The sequence below is a fragment of the Lycorma delicatula genome, chromosome 3, assembly GCF_047948215.1.
Source record: "Lycorma delicatula isolate Av1 chromosome 3, ASM4794821v1, whole genome shotgun sequence".
Taxonomy (NCBI): Eukaryota; Metazoa; Arthropoda; class Insecta; order Hemiptera; family Fulgoridae; genus Lycorma; species Lycorma delicatula.
The window spans coordinates 223,167,563-223,188,889 of NC_134457.1; the positions used below are offsets into that span (position 1 = coordinate 223,167,563).

Below are 21,327 nucleotides of genomic sequence, written 5' to 3' on the forward strand. Positions count from 1 at the left end.
GGCTCTCAACAGATACCTTTCCGACATGGTTGCACCTTCGGTCCAGCTACTCTGTATCACTGAGCACTCAAGCTCCCTCACCAATGGCAAGGTCTCATGATTCATAGAGGGAGTCCTTGATCATACATACCCAATAAATCAACAATTTCATACATAATTACTCATTTAAAGAGTCTGGTACTGTAGAACAAAAAAGGTCTGGCCAACATTTTTAAACGATGAATTTTAAGAATGCTTCCGTATTTCATTTGAATGATCATCTCGAGAGTTAATTAGAAGACTATCTGATAATTTTGAATGTCATGTGATAATACCCGTAAACCCACAAAGAAATTAACTCAACTGAAAATAACTTAATTGTAAACCAACAAAGAAATTGAAATTATGACTACCTTCTGCAGTTTTAATGTCATGTAGGAATTACGAGAACCTGATCATATAAAAAGATTAACATTGCTGATAGTTGTGACTATGTGAACTTGCTTGTGTTTTGCTCATGGGAATATTTGGACCTTAGATAACATTTTCTTTAGCGATAAGAATACATTCGTCTAACTGACGACTATGTAAACAGCCAGAACAACCAATAATGAAATGCAAGAACCCTCATGTTTTCCACAAAATTGCATTAAATTTTGAAAAGATCAAAGTTTGGCATAAAATTTCTCAAAAGTGAATAGTGGGACCAATATTTTTCATGAAAACTGTAAGAACTGAATGTTACCATCAAATTATAACTGAGTTTATAGTGCTGTAGAAGATTAATGCGATTGCTAGTTTAATGATTGCTAGTTTCAGCAAGAGTGCAACAGCCCGCACAGTGGATAACACAATGTTGATGCTACATGAGTTCTTTGGGGAGAAATTATTTACTGTGACCTATAGACATCTAGGTTGTCAGATTTATCTCCCGTGGATCTGTTTTTGATGTTATTTAAAAGAAAAAGATGTTCAGAAATAATCCTCACACAATTTATTGACTGAAACAGAACATTGAAGTCAAAATATCCCATATCAGTGCTGCAACCATTAAAAAAGTGGTTGTTAACATGAAGAAACAATTTCATTGTTTTAGCTTGTTTCATTGCTGCAAAGAGAGAATATTTTGAACATTTATTAATTTATTGTATCAAAATTACTCTAGGTTATGAAATTATTTATACAGAGGGGTCTGAAAAAATGTATTCACTCTGCCTACCACAGCAAATTTAATACCTTATACTACACTACTCATTAGATTAGTGAGTGTAAGTCTTTTTGTTTAGATATTGTTTATTTACTAACAGCGAGACATTTTTTTGGACCCGTCTATTTATTTATTTTTTAGTTTAATAAAGTTTTTCATACATTGGTTACAGTGTGTGTGTTTTCCATATGGTATGCATAACATTTTGCTCACTTGTGTTATAACTAATATATAAAGGAAATTAATTAAAATTTATTGCATTATCCTTACAGATATATATTTATATTTATTTTTTTATTGTATATTATTCCAGATATGAAAAGGCTTTACAGTTACGTGGTGAAATAGAAGCTGCTTCTACTGCAAAAAAAAATGATGTAGTTATTAAATTAGTAAAAGAAGCCGAAAAAAATTTTATTAACATATTGCATAATGAAGAGATTATGTAAGCGACATTATTTTTATTTAGATGTAGTGTATATACTAATTAATTTAAAACAAAGAATACAGATGTTAGTTTTGAAAAAAATGCTTGAGGTTAGCCTGTTATAATATATAGAAATATATAAAATATAGCCTGTTATAATGTACTGCTTGGTTAGCATCACTAATCTATACAGTGATGTGGCATTTTTTATATTTGAGTTTAACATTTACTGTGTTTGTGTATTAATAAATATTTCATGCAATATGTTAACAATATTTAATATATTTAACAATAATTTTGTTCATATGAATGAGTTCATTCATCTCTGAACTATTGTGAATGTATATAACTTTGATACGGTTTAGTTTTGAAGTTAATCTTTTTTGTTAAAATACATTTTACTTTTGTAGGATAAAAATAAAATGTGCCCGGTAACTTTTTCATTGGCATCTACTCAATAAAAATTTGGTATATATTTATACATTGTAGTATTTTATTTGATTAACTTATTAAAAAAAAAAAAGCAATTAATGTGTCAGGGTATAGTCTTAAAAATAATCAAAAGGTATAAGGTGAAATAAGCTAAACAGAATAAAAATATGTAGCTAAAATATTAGCCAAATGAAATAAGAATGTATTCACTTGAATTTTTTTATACGGTGTCTATTCGTTTTCTTTTTATACGTTGCTGAAGCACTTGATAGCAATGATTTACATTAGGTAAAAACATATGGAGATTACAAAAGTTAAAACCTAGAAAAGCAAAAATGTACTCTCTCAGTCAGGGTTATTTAAAAACTCTAAGAATCCCTTCAGTTAACTATCAGCTTATATCCCACCTCTAAATAATGTATTATATTACATTTCTTGATCAAAATAACATTCTTACTTTTAGAGATTGTGGTGAATAAGTTTAAATCATCTAACATATTTGCTAAGAAATTTTCTCAGAGATTTAAACAACAAATTCAAGAAAATAATAGAAATTAAAAGTCCTTTTTTTAAAAAAAAAAGTACAGACATTAATCTGATGGTAAGTTTTACTACTTAGTCTTCATAGTTTTATATAAACTTTTTTCTACAGGAAGATTGTTAGGGAGATGCCAGATTTTTTGAGAAAATATACTGCCGGTTATTGTTATGGGAGCTGTATTAGTTTAAATATTCCAGCATTTAAAAAAAATAAAACCATGATGCTGAAAGCTGTGAATTTATTGGAACTTCTCCTGAGTCAGGATGTGTATCTAATATCTAAGCGAGGTGTATGGTATCTAGATTTAATAATCATTCTGAATCATCATCTGAAAGATTATAATAAGGTAAGTGTTACTCTTTATATCTTCATTTTTTAAAAGATTAAAAACTTGTTTTTAAGGGTTTTATAATAGTTTACAAGTCTATAATTAAAAAACAAATGCTTGTGTTTAGAATGTTCAGTTTACGGATGAGAAGTAATGCATTAGTTGGACAAAAGAACAAAGGTAAGGTAGTAAACTTCTACCACCCAGAAACATATTTCTGGGAGAAGAAAATATACTTGTAACACATAATCAAAGTCCATAAAATTTTGGTCGATTGTTAGAAAACTTTGTTAAATTCTGCACACGTGTTTTGTTTTGTGAAAAATTTTTATTTCACCTAAGTTTCTCACAAAAGTTACATAGATAGTTCCACTTTTTAGTTTCTCGCTTAAGTTTCAAAATATATTATTTAATAAAAAAATTGTATGATAAGTTAAATTTCATGTTTCAAAAATTTTTTTGACATATTTTGCAGGGTGGCTCATAGTCTTTTAATTCATTAGCTTTCTTTTTTTTTAGAAGCATATTAGTAAAATATTTTGTATGCTGAGCTAGATTGTAAACTACCTTCTTATGAACAGAAACGTCTCAGAAGGAAGTAAAATCTTAAAACATGGTTGCCACAGGCAAGAAATATAAACTTCATCAAAAAAGTCAGGAATTTTTAGAAAAGAATTAAGGAAAATTGCAAAAATTCAGGAAATTGCATTTTTGTTACCGAATTAAGATTAAATGTTATTTATAAAGCATTTTTTAAGTAATTCTGAAACACTTGTATATTTGTTATACTTTCTTGTTGTCAGGAAGTGGTGACCCCATCACCCAGCACATTGCAACTATGTGCATCAAGCAGTCATTAACATGTCCTGTTCTTACTTACATTCCCTAATTATTTTTTTTATATTAAAGGAGGAATATTCCAAATTGCAGTTAATTTTTTCACTGATAAAATTTAAAAAAAAGTTACCGTTGAAAAATTTAAAGGTTGTTAACTGTTTTCTTGGAATTTCTCTCAAACCACCGTGAATTTTTTTGTATTTTAGGTAATTAATTGCTTTTAAATTGAATCTAAAAGACTTTTAATGATCAGGGGTTAGATATAAACTTATACCCAGAATTCAGTCAGTTGAGAAGAGGTAGAGATGTGTTTCGTACTTTTTGTGATGTGTGTAAAAAAACATTTTGGACGGGGCAATGCGGGCCAAAAGACAGTAACTTTGTGCAGTAAAAGGAAAGCAGCATAATGAAATAATTAAGATAAGGAATTCTAGGGCTTCACTTGAAAATGTTTTATCTTCCAGTGGTACTTCAACTCAGCATACTAAAACTTGGATCAACAGTTGTGATAACGGTGGTTGATGTGTTCTTTGCCTGGACCTTCTGGTCAGAGTAATAGCATTTCAGCAGCAAATCATACATTTGAATCCTCGAATTCATTTATGCAAAATGACAATACAATTACTTCTTCTTGTTATACAGATGATGTTTTTAAGGCGGCGGAGATTTTGTGGGTTCTCAATGCTGTACAAAATAAGTTATCCTTAAGTTCATGTGAAGGTATTGGTGCAACTATTAAAATCATTTTTTCTGATAGTTATATAGTATCAAAATTCCAGATTGGAGCTACTAAATGCTCTTATGTCATTAATCATGGCCTTGCACCATACTTGATGGGATTGTATAAGTACGTTACAGTAATAATGACAAAATATTTTTCAACTAAATGTTGGTAATGTTTTTTTCTGCATAAAATAAGGTGTTCTGTTCTAGTTTTCTTGTCTGTATTAATTTTAGTCACAGTGATTTTAGTTTTCCTTTAAGTTGTGATCATACGTATATTTTTTGTTAAACTGAAATCTGTGTTTTTAGCATTTTTATGCAAACCAAGTTATTAAGTATTATTTTTTGTAGACTTTGCAAAATAATGTAGTCTTGTGAAAAATGTTTAACAATCTTAGGTACAATTAGTTTTAAAAATTGCTTTAGTTAGTTTATTTTAGCTAGTTTTTATTTCTTATCCGTGTTACTTTTAGTTACTGTGATGTACATTTTTATGCAAAAAACTTATTAAATAGACTTTAAATGTGTATTGGTAAGTAAAATAAACACTAAAAAATAAACTTTAAAAATGAATGTAATAATAAATATTAAAAAATGTGATCCAATGATCCAGACAGTACATGACTTCCTCATACGTTTATTAAATTACATATACACATTTTTACTGCACTTCATTTAAACTTATTTCATTTGAAAGTGAGATACGATCCTCCAATTCTTTAATAAAAGTGGACAATTACACGATTGTAAAATATTAGTTTTTATTAACATCGAATATTAATACAATTATTAATTCAACAATCTTACCTGAAATATTAGATTAGGGTAAAAGTCCCTTGATTACTCTTTAAATAAATTGTTTATCATGTAATCCGATAATAAAAACTGATTATTCTACACCATGAGGTCAAAATTAATATTTGTAACTGGTATACATGAGTTCACTAAGCGAAATAGTTTAATTATTATTAACTTTATATGTACGACACGCAAGAAATCTTTTGCATTTTACGCATAAGTGAAAAAAAATTTCAACAAGTCACTTTAAATTGAATACAATTCAAAAACCTTTATTCTAGGCATCCTATCATCACCAAAATTTACAATGCAATCACCGAGTTAAACCATCGCAACACACAAGTGAGTTTCTGCTGGATCCCTGACCATGTGGGGATTCTGGGTAACCAGTGTGCAGATTCTGTTGCTAAAGACACATGTAGTCAACCATCCTTCACAACCCGTGTTACTGCATCCAACTTTATTAACTGTGTAAAATCACTCTTCGCACAAAGTGGCAAGATGACTGACTGGACAGCTTCAGTAGATAACAAACTCTGGCACATTAAAGGTTGTATGTATCCGTGGGACTCCTCTTACAGAAAAAATTTGTTGTGAGGAAGTGGTCCTTTGCTGATTGCGGATAGGTCATACAAGAGCTATTTACGGGTATCTGTCAGCAGTAAATGCACAGGTATGCATGTGATGCAACTGCTGCTTGACTGTGGGCCACATTCTTGTATAATGTATATGTTATGTGGTCTTGTGTCGTAAATTTAAATTGCCCAGGAATTTTTGTCAAATCCTGGGTAATAATAAAGAATTTTTGGACCACGTGTTTTTGTTTCTCCGGGGTGCTAATGTTTTACATACTTTTTAATGGTATTTTTAGATTTTTTTTACAGTAGTTGTATGTTTTGTGTCTTAATTTTAGTTTATTTTGATTTTGTTTTTAATTTTCTTCTTTAAGTTTTGATTTTTGTTATTCTATTAGTTTTTGTATTTATATTTCCTGTTCTGTTTTCTGGGCGTTTTATATAATTTTTAATTGTGAATTTTTTAACTTAAGTTTTGTAAAACACATACATCATGTTCGGGCGATGATAATGCCGAAGCGTTTTTCATCCAGAAAAATAATTATGTGTCAAATAATTAAATAAAATGATTTTTTTAAAAATAATTATACAATTTTTTAAAGAATTTGCTAAGATAATCCAAATGTAACACAATTCGGAATTATAATGTTCAATTAATATTAAAATAATCAGATGTTTCACCAATTCTATTTCATTTTACTTCTAATTTTATTTCAGTAATAATTTAATTAATTTTTTTTTATTATCAACGATTTATTGTAAAAAATTTTTTACAGTCACGGGTTAGTAATTACTAAATCAATATATTTAAATTAAAAAAAAAGAAAATTTAAAAAAATCAAAAGGAGATAAAGTCTGATTTAAACCGATGTGCCTTCCCTTTAAGATCCAAATATTTCATTAATTAAAATTGTAATTTTAATTTCGATTACAATCAAAAATGGGGGTGCCCAACTAGTTGTTATGCCCAACTAGGATGTTAAAACCAAAATTTTAACATACTACGACTAATTGTTTTTGAGTTATGTGAGATACATACATACATTATGATACATATATGTACAGATGTCATGCTGAAACTAGTCAAAATGGATTCAGGGATGGTCAAAATGGTTATTTCCATTAAAATATAAAAACTGAAATGTTCCGCTATCACAATACTTCCTATAATTCATACAAGGAAGTAAAAAAAAAGTTAAAAGAAAGAAAAAAGGAGCTGAAATCACAATACTTCCTTTACTTTGTACAAGGAAGTTAAAAAGGCATGATTTGTGCAGCTTTGGGGATGGTGGAGGCTGCAAAAAAATAAAATTATTTATTCTTTGGAGTAAACTGCAATAGCATAATATTATGAGAGTCAGGAAATTTTTTACTAAATTGTTCAGGAAAAGTCAGGAAAAATGAATCTTAAAATTCGGTAGAAACCCAGTAAAGATAAAAATAGAATTTTATAAAATGTTCAAAACTTTTTTTTTAAGGAAAGAGTTTTAACAATTAAAACCACTGTATGGTTTCATTTGACTCATTTATTCTTATAATTTCTTGTACATTTATAAATTCTAGAAGATATAAGTTGTTGACATCTAATGTAGAATTTATTTATGTGTATCAAGTTACAAAGTAACAGCACAGTGACATGACGACATCAACAATACTTTGCAGAGATGCCAAGGCATCTGCGCACAGTCTGGTGTGTAATTGTAAATGTACCGGTAAATGTATAGTTTTGAACAGACTCATACTGACCACTCCTGAGACATGTGGTTAATTGAAACCCAACCACCAAAGAACACCAGTATTCACAGTCTAGCATTCAAATCCATATAAAAGCAATTGCCTTTACAAGGAATTGAGCCTTAGAACTTCTGACTTCAAAAATCAGCTGATTTTGTGATGAGTTTAACCACTAAACTAACTAAACGGATTAAATTGATTGCTCTTATACAATGAAATTTTTATGGAAAATGTAATGACATACAATCCTGAAGAAGTTACAGTTTGATATGTGTTGACTCAGTTAAAATCTCTGTGATTGTAACTGTTAGCTGAGCTATGCTTGGTAAGTTTCATAGTTTTTTCCAGTTTACAATAATTCCCGATATCTACAACTTGTGTATTCAGGATATATTAAAAATAATGAAAATTACACGCATAAAATGTTGGCATTTTTTGTTTGTGACCTAAATTTTTAATTATACTTAATGTCCGATAATACTTAAGTATAGAATAAAGATAAAACATATTTCTGCTGATAATTTATGTGATTTTCTAAAAAAATCACATTTTTTGAGAATTTTCCGAGTTGTATGTATATTTAATACATTAAGATTTTTTTTTGGAGGTTTACAGCCAACAAATTATTTTGTTTTTAAGAACTTTATAATTCTGAAATGTCAAAGTTAATTTCTTTTATGAATTTAGTAATAATAATGTTAGTGAACAAAAGTTTTCTACAGCGTGTAGTGTTTTACAGAAGTATGTTTTGTGACAATGTCAGCGTGACTGTGTAACTTTATAACTGTATTTTTGTCATCATTTGATGAAGTTGTCTTACATTTTACAAACCGGCATCACTTATTTTTGGATAACCTTGCTTCTAAATCTTTTCTCCCCTGAGCTTAAAAATTCTCTTTAAACAAGGGAAATATATATATAAAATAAATAAAAAATAATAAATTCATAAAAAGAACATATAAAACAAACTTTTTTGCTTAGTGAATATTTGACTCCGAACACCCATTATTAAAGTACTTGAAACTCGTAGAACTCTTATTATTTATCTACTTGAACTTTGATATTTGCATATCAGAATTTCACAAATCATCTTGTTAATACATATACTTATATTGAATTGACCAATCTGAAATTAATTCTGGTTATAATTTTGAACATAACTTATCGTTATAACAAGTAACATATTTAATAGTTCTTTATTAAATAGTCGACGCATTAGTAATATTGTGATGGATTCATTGAAGAATTTTTGCAGAGAGGCTTTTAATAGTTTTTCATACCTGTATCCAGAATAAAACATAAATTGCAAAACTCCTGAACAGTTTTCTGAACAAAGTCACTGCACTCAAGCTCATACTGACGAATCCGAACACAAACTGCATCTTTTGATGTTCTCCCAGTCTAACCCCCACCACCATTCCTGAGAATTACTCGGTCTATGTGAGTGCGTGTACGCACACTAACGTAACACTTTCTGTGGGAAAAGTTTGTTCCCACTGCGAGCATAATGTCATACTATGATAAAATTTTATTTTTTGCAAGAATGTGCGATAAGAATTGAATTATGCCGTGATTATCCACAATCAGTCTTCTCTGAATAAATCTATTTAATAACCTAGCATTTTAAAATCGTTCATAGATGTAATACAAAATTTATGTAATTAAAAGTATATAATAGAAATAAAGTAACCAACTTTTACCCTATGAGCCTATTTTAGTCAAATTTTATAATGGTTACACAATATAGCCCAGCAAAATTTGTGAAAAATGATAAAAGAACCATGGAAATTCAGAACTAGGAAATGGTTAGCTACTGTCTGACACTGAATTAATCATGTATGTTCAAATTTAAAATGGTTGATATTAAATCTGGTAAACAGTGGAATATATTTTTCAAGCTTGTCTGATTTTGTTTGTTGGTATTAGTTTTTGTTCCAATTTTTTTATTATAAAGAGGTAATTTGATTTGCTCATGTTTTAGGTTGGACAGTGTTTTCTTCAGCTTCAAAAAGATAATATCAACGTGGTTTCTCAAAATGCATTATATGATCAAGCTAATTTGATTGTAAGCCGTAAACATGTTCCTGAAGAAATAAAATCACAAATTCGAACATTTAATCCAGCTCATGTTTCTTTAAATAACATAAAAGGAAAAACAATCTTAGCAAAAGCTATGCCCAGGTACTTATTATTTTGCATTCTTAACTGTTAAAGTTTTACTATTTTTTTTTTTTACATAAGAATTTTAAATCTGATTTAATTAAAGAAACAAAGAAACCTTTTTTTTATTTTGAAAAATTCTTAGTGTTTGTTTTAATTATGAACATGAACTGGATCATTCTATGTTGCCTAAAAATTTTAGAGATTGGCATGATTGTATTTTACATTTTATAGGAAAAGACTACTTTTTAAGAAGTATCTTTTTATTAGGATATAAAGTGGGGGGCACAAGTGTTTTGCATAAAGGAATAAAATAATATTTAAATTGTTTGGACATTGTTGAGAAATATAGAAATAACGCATCAAATTAACGTTTTGTGTGAAAGGGATGTGAATGCTTTTTGATGCAAAAGTGATCTAAAAGTGTGTTTTATTTTGATAACTACAGTTCATTTGAAATTTTTATTATAGCAATCTAAATTTAACATCTGCATAAAGAGAAGTTATGTACAGGACTGTTTCATGTATTATAAATGATTTTATTTTCAGCTTAAAACCAGGGATAAAACGAGTTTATAAGACTGAGTATGAAAGCTATGTAGAGTATAGTTCTGTTGAAGAAGTAGCTTTATGTCACTTTAAAAACAATGGCTACCAAAGAGGTAATATTTTTAGCCCTTGACAAGCTTTCTTTGTGATTGTAATGTTTCGTGACGTTTCTCCATACCCAGTTTCTTTTTCTTTATTCCTTTTTTATTCCCAGCTTAATTAATTTTTTCCATTGTTCTCTAACCTCTGTGCTTTAACCATGTATTTATATAATACAACTAGAAATTTGGGATAACTTTGTTATTTATTTTAGTGTACGTACATTTATCAATAGGCAAGCATGCACCACCTGTAATGATAATATTAAGTTAAGCTTGTTTTCACTGTTGCTTTTACAATTCTTAATTTCTTTGCATTTTTTCTCTGTCTATTGTCTTGCCATAACTTTGAGGAAATCTGAACCTCAAAGAAACAATGATGTTTTTTTAGAACATTTTTTGATCTTAAAAAGAAAACATATATGATGTATTTTAAAACCTTAGTTATGATTATTATATAATTATTGATTATGAAACATTTTATCATTGTTTTCTATGTGTTGTTCCAATTTCTATGTAATATTCCAATTTTAAATAGAAAATTTTGTGTCATTTTTTTAAACTGTTTGTATTACATTATTTTAGAAATTATAAGATTGCCTAAAACTATTACAGTAGATACCTTTTGTTATCTGTACCTACAAAACAATATGTCCTTATAATCTACATCCAGTAAAGATTTGTAAAGATAAATTGAAGAAAATTTGTGTACACGTTCTTACGGTGTAACTGCACATGAAGAAAGTATGTTTTGAAATTCTGAGTTTAAAGAGTTAAAACTAAGTAGCATTTAATTTTATTATTTTAAAAATTTCTTTATAACAAATGAAGTTATCAACTTGATTTTTGTAGTTTATTTAATCTTGATGTAAATATTTAAAAAAAAGTATGTTTTAAAATTTTTCAAAATTTGACCTTGAAAGCGGTGTAGAAAGGCAAAAAAATTTTTAACAATGATTGCAAATTTTTCCCATTTCTGATTGTGTTAAATGAGATATTCACTCAATTTGAACTGGCAAATACTCTTCAGATAAATATCTAAAAACCATAATCGGGTTCTTTTAATTTTGATTTTTTTTTTCTGGTATGATGTACAGCACAGTGGCTCAACCAACATAGCCTCTGGCTCTGTTACTTTATGTGTGATGCGACTGGCTGCTACTGCCTCCAGATACTTGATTAAAAAATATCAAATAAATTTAAAACAAAAAGCAAAGTACACTAGTGGTGTTTGTTAGGTACCTCTTAGTGTAACTCCCAGTTTGTAGGTACCTCCTAGTGGAGTTTGTTAGGTAAAAGTAAGAAATGGGCAAAAGACAATTTTACATGTATAAAGGACATGTAACTAATATTTATAAGATGGAGGCTGACTTGAACCTTGCGTTCTTCAGATCACTCAAGAGTTTTGGGTCCTGCACTGACCAAATCGTTGCTCTAAAGAAATTACAATACACTGATAGTTTTTATAAATTGATCAAGCTTTAATTTTTATTTATCATTATTATTCTCACAAGCATGAATTTAGTTTCAGGGGGTCCAGGGGGCAGAACTCCCTTGCTAGAAGGGAAGTTTCTGGAAGACAGGAACTTACTCGTGCGTGGATAACTCATGAATTATGTGCCATAATAACCGCTCTTTCAGCGCACTTACAGGAAATGTCTAATCTAGCCTTTCCCTTATCTCAAGGAGCCAGTGCGAGGAGCCCCCTCTTGCTGGAAGAGGGTATTAGGTTGCCTAATCTCAATTTGTGGGCGTGCAATCTTCTCCAACATGTCAAGATTCCTGGTAGGTGGATTGAAAAAGGTGGCTCAATTTCCTGGCCACCCAGATCACCAGACATAATCCCTTTGAACTTCTTCTGGGGTTATGTCAAAGACAGGGTGTGTACAACAAAAGTAGCAAACATCTAGAAGCTGCGTGAGGGTGTTCAGAATGCGATTTCATCCATCACACCAGAAATGCTTCAATGAACATGGCAAGAAATCACCTATCGGTTGGATATTGTTCATGTAACTGGTGGAGTACATGTGAAAGTGATGTGATGCAATGTGATTTTTTGTTATCACTTGATAAGACAGGCTTTAATTTAATTTTTGTTTCATGCTGATTTGTGTAATATTTTGAGAAATGTAGGCAAATAAAAACAGGGCTTTTCAAATAGGACACTGTATTATACATTTTCACAATATGAATGATATAAAATAAAATAATTTATTAAAAAAGGTGATAAAATTTATTTTATTGTCAATCATATAAAACACTGGGGTACAAAAAAAAAAAAATTTTTGTCTAGAAGAAAAATATGTGATTCTGATAGTATTTTTTCTCCTGAATTCAAATATGATATCAGTTTTCCCCATTACACAAGGTTTCTGAGAGACAAGCATTTATAATTTCAAACATTTTAATAATCTTGCATTCTTAACTACACAATATTCAAACACTTGACTCACATAAAAAGTAAGAAATGACAATTTTCTACTGTATTTCGCCTGTGGAGTATCCCTCGTGATTGTCCAATAATAATTGGCCAGCATATTAGGGTTCCATTTGCCTTGATACCTCTTTTCCATAGCTAAAAATTTCCTGATGAAAGTGTTCACCGTGTTCATTGCTCACTATGCCCAGATTTTTCAGGAAGAAATCTAGGTTTGAGTGCAGGAAGTGTACTTTAAAGAACATATTACAATCCAAATTTTTATGATGTTATAAGATCATTGATAATATTACAGTAATTTTCTGTCTTTCGATTTCCTAAAATATCTGAGTAACATTTTTGAATGCTTACCAAGCTATTTTCTCCAACTTTTAATCACGCAGTAGTGATCATATTTGTGGACTCACAGATATTACTTCTTTTTTGCGTCCCTAATTTTAGGAAAATTCTGTTTTAAGTGCATGAAACCAGGAATATTGTCCATGCCCTTGACAAAAATTCCTCATTAATCCTAGTTTGATATGTAACAGAGGTAGATACACATTTTTAGAAGTATACAATGGGTCATGTTTTAAATTTTTCTGTTCAGGAATGAGTGATTTACGTTTAGGTCATTCTTTTTTAATGAAATGGTTTTTTCTGTCCCTGTCATCCCATTCACACAAAAAACAACAGTACTTTGTGTAACCAAGCTGCAGACCAAGAATAATTGCAATTACCTTCAAATCACCACAAATATTTCATTCATACACTGCATATTGAAGCTTTTCCAATATTAAGTCTTCATATGTTTCTTTCATACTGCAGAGTGAGCCACAGGTAGTGATGGAAATTTATTGCCATTATGCAGAAGCAAAGCTTTTAAACTAACTTTAGAGGAATGAATGGACAAGCGCCATTCTGTTGGATTATGTTCATTATATGGGGTTTCGAAGCCAAAAAATCATACCTCCCTTAATAGGCATCGTATCAAATTGGTTTAAACTGGTCGTTAGTCTTCTAAACGTTACCTAAAACTTTTTTTGACATGACCAACCCTTACAGCAAGGGATGACCAAAATTTGCTGGAATTTAAGAAGATGGTACTTGTCGTATGCTAAACACATGGTACTTTTTTTTCACGTGCATCCATTGTCATATTGAGTAAATTTTATTACTAACTTTAAGGCAGAAATCTTTTTTATCCCCTACTTAGCACCGGTGAAATCTACCTCTGCCTTCCTGTGTGCCAAAAGGGATTTTTTTACTAATGGAATAAGGTTTTGCATTTGGAACTTTAGTATCATTTCACCACATACATAACAAAAATTATTAGGATGATTTTTTACAAACTCTAGGCATTTTGTAACTAACAACTAATTAAAAGAAATAAAGTTGTAAATATTATGTAATTTTTACTGGTTCACTACTATCTCACAACTGGCATCATTCTGATGAATGTATGCTACACTAGATCACATTTGTACATGTACAAACACGTCTATACTCATCTGAACCTGCACAACAGTAGCAACGCTACCCTTTCAGTTAGCTCATTTGGTTTCATTGTATTTACAGTGCTGTCGGATGTTACTTGACAATGGACAAAGAGATGAAAAAAGTTAACTGTGGGTGATGGAGAAATTCTGAATATATATTTGAAAACAGGATAAAAAACTGCATTAAGTACATTTATTGGTACATGTAAGAAAAATCAAGTTGACCTGTATAATCAGCTTTCCTTAGTTGGTCACAATTGTCACTGTCATTCATATGTAATGATAAATCAGTAGCAGGTTTGTCAAGAGTTGGAGTAAAGTGTAGAAAGTATTTGTTGATCATATAAAACCATTTTAATTGAAAAATGAATAAAAAGTTGTCAGTAAAATAAAAAGATAGCCTCAATGCTCACTATGAAAATTATTTAACCTAAATACGTTAATTGAAAGCATGTCATGTATAGTTTTGTATTAAGTAAAGTTATTTATGCGGTAAGGATAAGTGAAAACCTATTTTTATCATAATCCAAACTACATTTGGTTAAATATAATTGTTTTTTCATGAAATAGAATTGATTATTTTTTCAGCTAATATCTAGTTAGAAAATTATTTTTCTTTTTACCAGATAGATATATGTTTCAAAGAACATACCTTTTAAGTAACAAAAAAATTTTATGACAAAAATAAAGGAAAGGACTAAACAGTGAAACTCCAACTTTCTTGTAATGTAACCATTAATGCCAACTTCATTGAATGAATTGGTCCATCTGCTTCACATGATAACATTTTGTTTAATGTAAATTTTTTTTATGTAGATTTAAAAGACTTGTTTTTCACAGCTGTATGAAAATAGAGATGTAGAATGTTAAACAGATACACACGTCTTTTGATGTATATGTATAGTCAGCCACGTGTTAGGTATAGCAGATCAGTTATCATGTTAGTTCACACAAGAGTTTTAAAGTGATTTGTATATATACTCAGTTTGTTAAAAGTATTACATAAACTTCATGTTTAACAATCTGCAAGTCAATATATCAGTATTTTCAATAGCCAGTTAATAGTTCAGTTCATATTTATATTAAAAGTATATGAATTTCCTATTTATGTAGTAATTACATTAATGTTGTTCTATATAAGAGTCAAAAACGACCATTCTTTCTATTAATTAAGTGCCTGTTGAGTATTTTCTTTTTGCAGTTTCGTGTTGGGTCTGGATATTTGGCCTGAGGAGTGTCTATTTATACATTTTACTTTTCACATATTTAAAAAACAAATCGCACATCTAAGACGTGAGTTTTTTCTTGATCTAAATGTACATTCAGCTTTGAGGTCTGCTGAAAAGCAGAAAAAGAAAAGAGCTCAAGAGAAATTTTATTGATAAAAGTGAAATAGGTTGGCAGTAATTTTCAGGTGTATTATGTATTTTTTTGTTTTTGGTTTAGGTTATTGTGATGAAGGAAAATTTTTAAGATCTGTGTTGTTAGCTTGTTTTTGGGACGTTATTTACTGTGTACCTGAATATGAGTCAGAAAATGTTAGTGTATTCGTGAATTGCTTTCAAAGTGAACCTCTTGACTGGAGCACTACTTCTTTTTATAAAAGAAGACAACAAAAGATACAGGTAATATTTTAATTTTGGTAAAAGACAGTTGATGTCATATATATGTAGTTCTTGCCTGTCATTTGTAATTTTTATAACTGTATATTTTAATCATCGATTTAACTAATTTATTATTTTTTTTATGTATTATCAGCAATAGAAACATATGCTTGCGTGTGTTTATAATCAAAAGAAAAGACAGTTTAACTTCAAAAATCATGAATATAATTTATTACTCTACTGTATTTTTTTAAATACACTTTTCCTTAACTCATTCAGTGCTAGTGGAATATCGAAAAACCGACCAATGTGGCTGATTTTTTTTTTTATTCATATCCTTAACTTATCAATGCCAATTTTTTTTTTTTAAATGCTTTTTTGACCTTAAACCAACAAAATATTTAAGACGCCACAGTGACGTCACCCGCCACAGAATACAGACCTACTGCATCGTCTGACTAAATATCATTCATTCTTCTGCCATACAGTCTGTTATTATTTGTAAAAATTTATAACATAAGAAATAAGTTATATTCTTTATCAAAATATGGGCTTGTTTATATTTAGATGTAAATTTTCATGTTTTGGGTTATTACATAGAACATGACAAATAGCAAACAAATAATTATTGTGTTATCTTTTATCATTACTTTTATTCATACCATACAATCTACAGTAATAGAAGCATATTAGATATTATGAATTTTATACACAAAACAGTGTAAATTGTTATCCGGGATGTAAAATAAAAACACGTTATCAGAATTGATAATTATTAATTTTATTATAACAAACAAATTTATTAAATAATACAAACAAAACATTAATTAGTATTACTTTTTAATAACAGTCTTTAATTAAAATAATTTGCTTTTCATTCGCTGTAACAAATTTTTTTCATTTCAATATGTAATATATTAAAAAATATATATATTTTTGTATGAAGTACAAATAAATTTAATAATCAGTTAACTCATTTTCAATGAGGTACTTTTGTTAAGAAGTTACTTTGAAAAATTTGTATCATAGTGTGTAATTTCCTAATAAAGATTGGGAGAATGTATACTTATATTCTTAAGCAGCTTTCAGTATTAAGGTGTTATAATTTTTTTTTAAATTTTTTATTAATCTGCAAGTATTAAGTACTAATTTATTTTAAAAATGATGCATTATTACAATTTGATACAAAAGTTTGTTTCGGCTTTATAATTTTCCCCTACCACAAAAATTTGTGAGCTTCTTTTTATTCATGTATTAAAACATGCAAATTTGAATAAGTCTTTAAACAAATTTTGCTTGCTTGATGAATTAATTCAACAGAAAAGCTTGCATGTGGGAATATGGAAATGGAAAAATGCCATGACTAACTGGGATTCACAAATATTTTTTTATTTTTTTTAATTACAGTTTGTATAATTTTTTAGAAGTTAGAAAAATTATGTAAATTTTATATACAGTATGTCCGTAAAATAATAGTGGGGTTTGAAATGGTTATAACTTCAGAACAAAGCATTGTAGAGAGAGATAAACTGTGAAATAAATGAAACAGGAAGGTTCAGTGTGTGTTGTGGCGTGCTGTGTTTGAGTCAGTTACCGGTGTTAGGCATGAATACTGACATGTAAAATGAAGAGCCCTGCATGAAAATAACATTCGGCAATAGGGCAAACAGCTCAAAGAAATAAGCAGCTTACTAAAGCAAACACATCCAGGATGACCGTCAGTGTCTAATGAAACAATTGAAGCAGTGCAAACAAGTTTTATGCTTAGCCCAAAGAAATCCACGTGAAAGTGTTCTAGACAGTTGGGCATTCCTAAAACAACTGTTCACTCTGTGTTAAAAAAAAGATTATGTTTCACCGCATACAAAATCCAGGTGCTAACAACAACTTTATTCACAGGACAAAGTGAAACGATTTGATTTTGCTGTAGACATTCTGGATAGGTTAGAGCAAGATGATGATATTTTAAACATGCTCATTTTCAGTGATGAAGCAACATTTCAAGCTTCTGGACGAGTACATCAGCATAATGTTCGTATATGTAGTACTGAACTTCCACGTGCCATTATTGAACATCAGCATGACAGTGAAAAAGTGAATGTGTGGTGTAGTATTGGATGAGATAGAGTTATTGACCTCTTCTTTTTATCAGAAAAAACAGTAACAGGAAACATCTTCCTGGATATGTTAGAAGGGAATGCAGCACCCCAAATACCAATGAATTCCATTTTTCAATTAGACGGAGGTTCTCTACATTTTGCCACAATTGTGCAAGATGTTCTTAGTAAATCATTTTCTCAGTGATTGGATCGGATGAGAGAGCGGATTGCCTGGCTCCCATGGTCTCCAGATCTTACCCCCACGTATTTATATTCTGGGGCATTTTGTAAAAACACAAGTGCATTCTGTTCAACTTCGAAATCTGGATCATTTAAAATGATCACTGAAACTGTCTCCTCTATCATGCCGAATGTTCACCTGCCATATATAGCAAGAGACTATAGAATAGTCTTGAAGAAGAATATCTTCTTGATGTTTGCAGTGCAACTAAGGGAGCACACATCGTAATCTACTGAATAAGTAAGAAATTTTGAGTATTTTTCTTTCAATTAACAAATAGTTCATTTCTCTAGTGCTTTGTTCTGAAGCTGTAACCATTTAAAACTCCACTATTATTTTACAGACACACTTTATATATATATATATATATATTTGTATCCAACATACGTAGTTGCAATTTTCATTATGTTATTGAAGTACACATCATCAGTTATTAAAAGATATCAGTTATTAAAAGTTATTTTTTTAATTATATACAAAAAGGAGATTTTCATGTTGAAAAGCGCTTAATTTATATGTTGCACTCAAAGAAATTACAAATTGTGATTGAGAACACCAAAGAAGAATTTTATTCATTCGTAATTATCCTTGTTTTGTTGACCCACTCAGAATCACTTATTTTATATATAATAAATAAAAAAAGAAAAAAAAGTGTGGTACAGAGAATTTGTAAGAAGTACATAACAAACCTTATAAAAATACATGTTTATTGTTAAATCAGAATGTAAAGCAATTATAAGGTCTTTGTAGTCAACCATATCAAATGGAGCCAGCAAGATTTTGTCATCAGAATAATTAATATTTTGGAAAACTTAAATGTTTATTTAAAATATGTTGTTTACAGTTTCTTTTTAAAAAATTGTAATATCAGTTTAATCAAAATTATAACCAAAAATATTAAAGAATGTTTTTGGATGGAGGTTTTCAACACAGACAATTGAGATGCCCCAGATCTAGGATTAATCTAATAAAACCTCAGAAAAAAATGTTCTATATAATCACAATTTAAACATAATCTTTGTATTATCTTAAATAAAGATTATTATTCTTAAATTGTTGTTTTGCAGAAGAAACCTATCAGAATAGATGTACTCGCATAATGAGATGATGTTACTAGGAATATATGACATGTTAAAAATAGAAAAGAAATCTAAAATAGTGTAGACAATAATAATTTCTCAATTGCTTATTTTATTTTGGTTATGTTCATCATTCTGTTCTTTAGGAAAAACTTGAGGCATTGTCTTCTGGAGGTCATAATGAAATAATAAATACAATAAAACAATGTATTGATCTCCATGAAAACATTGATAGTGTTATTGATTGGAAATTAGTTAATAAAGGAACTCTTCTTCTAGTTGAGGTGATTGAATTTGTTCTTTTCTAATATAATAGTTGTAATGCCAATTTATGTCACTTGTAATTTTTTTTTTGCAGGAGTATTACTACATTATAACTGCAAAGTTGTTTTGCTACTATTTTAATATTAGTCGCTTAAAATTTCCATTTACTTAATAATTTTTAATGTGGATTTCCAGTATTTTTATTCATTAAATTATTTTAACTTTCAGTAGCGTGGTAATATTTTCATTTGAGTAATATCTATCTATTATGTTTTGAGTGATGCGATACAAAAATAGAAGAATAATGAATGTTAAAAATACTAGATTTTTCTGTTGTAAAAAATAATTTTAATGGACCTTTGTAAAAAAAATAATAAAGTAATAGTAATGTATATAAACATTACTATTACACTTTATTATATATATCTATATATATTTTAAGTTTTGTAGATATAATAAAATAATTTAATAGAATACCAGTTATCCATTGGGTCTGTTTTGTTAGGGCTTATGTTAGTGAGACACTAAGTGTACCGTCTCGAATAATTCATTCTGTTTTTTTTTCTAATTGCTCCAGAGACAACTCCACCCTTGCATTAGCAGGTCCCCTGTCTTTACTTTCCTAATTATTTTTAGTAGTTCTTACATATCGGTTCTGTTTCTGTATAAAATAAATTATATGAATTGTTTACAATGAAAAATCCCAAGAACAACTGGGAATTAAACTAAAAATTCTTTATGTGTCACTCATTTGCTATAACATCTTGATGTTAGAAAACAAGATTTATCTGTAAAATTTTATGTCAGATTTGTAATCTTGTTTCTTTTTTTCCTAAAATTTCATTTGCAGTGTTGTATAATATTTTTGGTTGTTTATCATTTTGTGAATTGTTATCTGTCTATTTGCTAATAGACAGAAACCATAACAAAATAGTGTCGAAGGTAACCCGATGCTAGACAAAATTCGCTTTTTAAGATAAGTTTTATAATTTTCAAGAATATATAATATTCTCTGCCATACTGGCTAGGGATTGTGAAGAATTAATTGGATTCCTGTTATCTTGAGATCTCCCTGTTCATTGAGAATGGAAATCCTTCGCATCTTAGATTCATGGCCTGGACTCAACGATTAGTTTCTTTTTGTTAATCGATTCAAATATACTTTTGTACTTAAAAATCCAACTCATCAAAATATTAGAGCCACAAAAAAAGTAAGATATAAAATTTAGGGTGGTATGTAGTAGCAACATATTTCTCTGTTCACCACAAAGACTTGCTGATAGAGAGCATTGTTACTTTCAGAGTAAATAACTTTTGACTGGTACCTTTTTTATCTCTGCTTCCCAAATGCATCATACTCATAACAATAACTAAGATAGGTATTGTAAAGCAACAAATTATTATTATTCTTTCTCTAATAATGACCGTGTTCTGTAATATAATTACAATGCAGGCCACAAAGCTTGCTTAAGTTATATCAAGTTTGATGGTAGTAGTATGATCAAATAACTCCTGTGTAAATTACTGGCTAACTTTTCTAATTTAAACTTTAATAATCAGTCTCTTTTCTTCACATTAACTAACTTTCTTCAAAGATTTTAAGTACTTGCAGTACCTTGTCTGTAAATTGGAAAATTTCTGAACTTTAATAAGTGTTGGCCAAATTAACAGATTTGATTTGTTAAATTATGGATTGTTACATGAACGTGATTCTACAATTTTAGATATTAATTGCAC

At 29.3% G+C, this 21,327-nt stretch overlaps 1 protein-coding gene across 1 annotated transcript in view; it reads left to right on the top strand.

Annotated features, from left to right (window-relative positions):
- The window catches only part of LOC142322470 (uncharacterized), a 56,973-nt gene that overhangs the window by 24,699 nt on the left and 10,947 nt on the right, over positions 1 to 21,327 (top strand). Inside the window, exons 5-10 of the mRNA XM_075361587.1 lie at positions 1,500 to 1,631; positions 2,698 to 2,932; positions 9,563 to 9,762; positions 10,291 to 10,403; positions 15,750 to 15,928; positions 19,473 to 19,610. Coding sequence (XP_075217702.1) covers positions 1,500 to 1,631; positions 2,698 to 2,932; positions 9,563 to 9,762; positions 10,291 to 10,403; positions 15,750 to 15,928; positions 19,473 to 19,610 — 997 coding nt within the window. The remainder of the gene's footprint in view (positions 1 to 1,499; positions 1,632 to 2,697; positions 2,933 to 9,562; positions 9,763 to 10,290; positions 10,404 to 15,749; positions 15,929 to 19,472; positions 19,611 to 21,327) is intronic.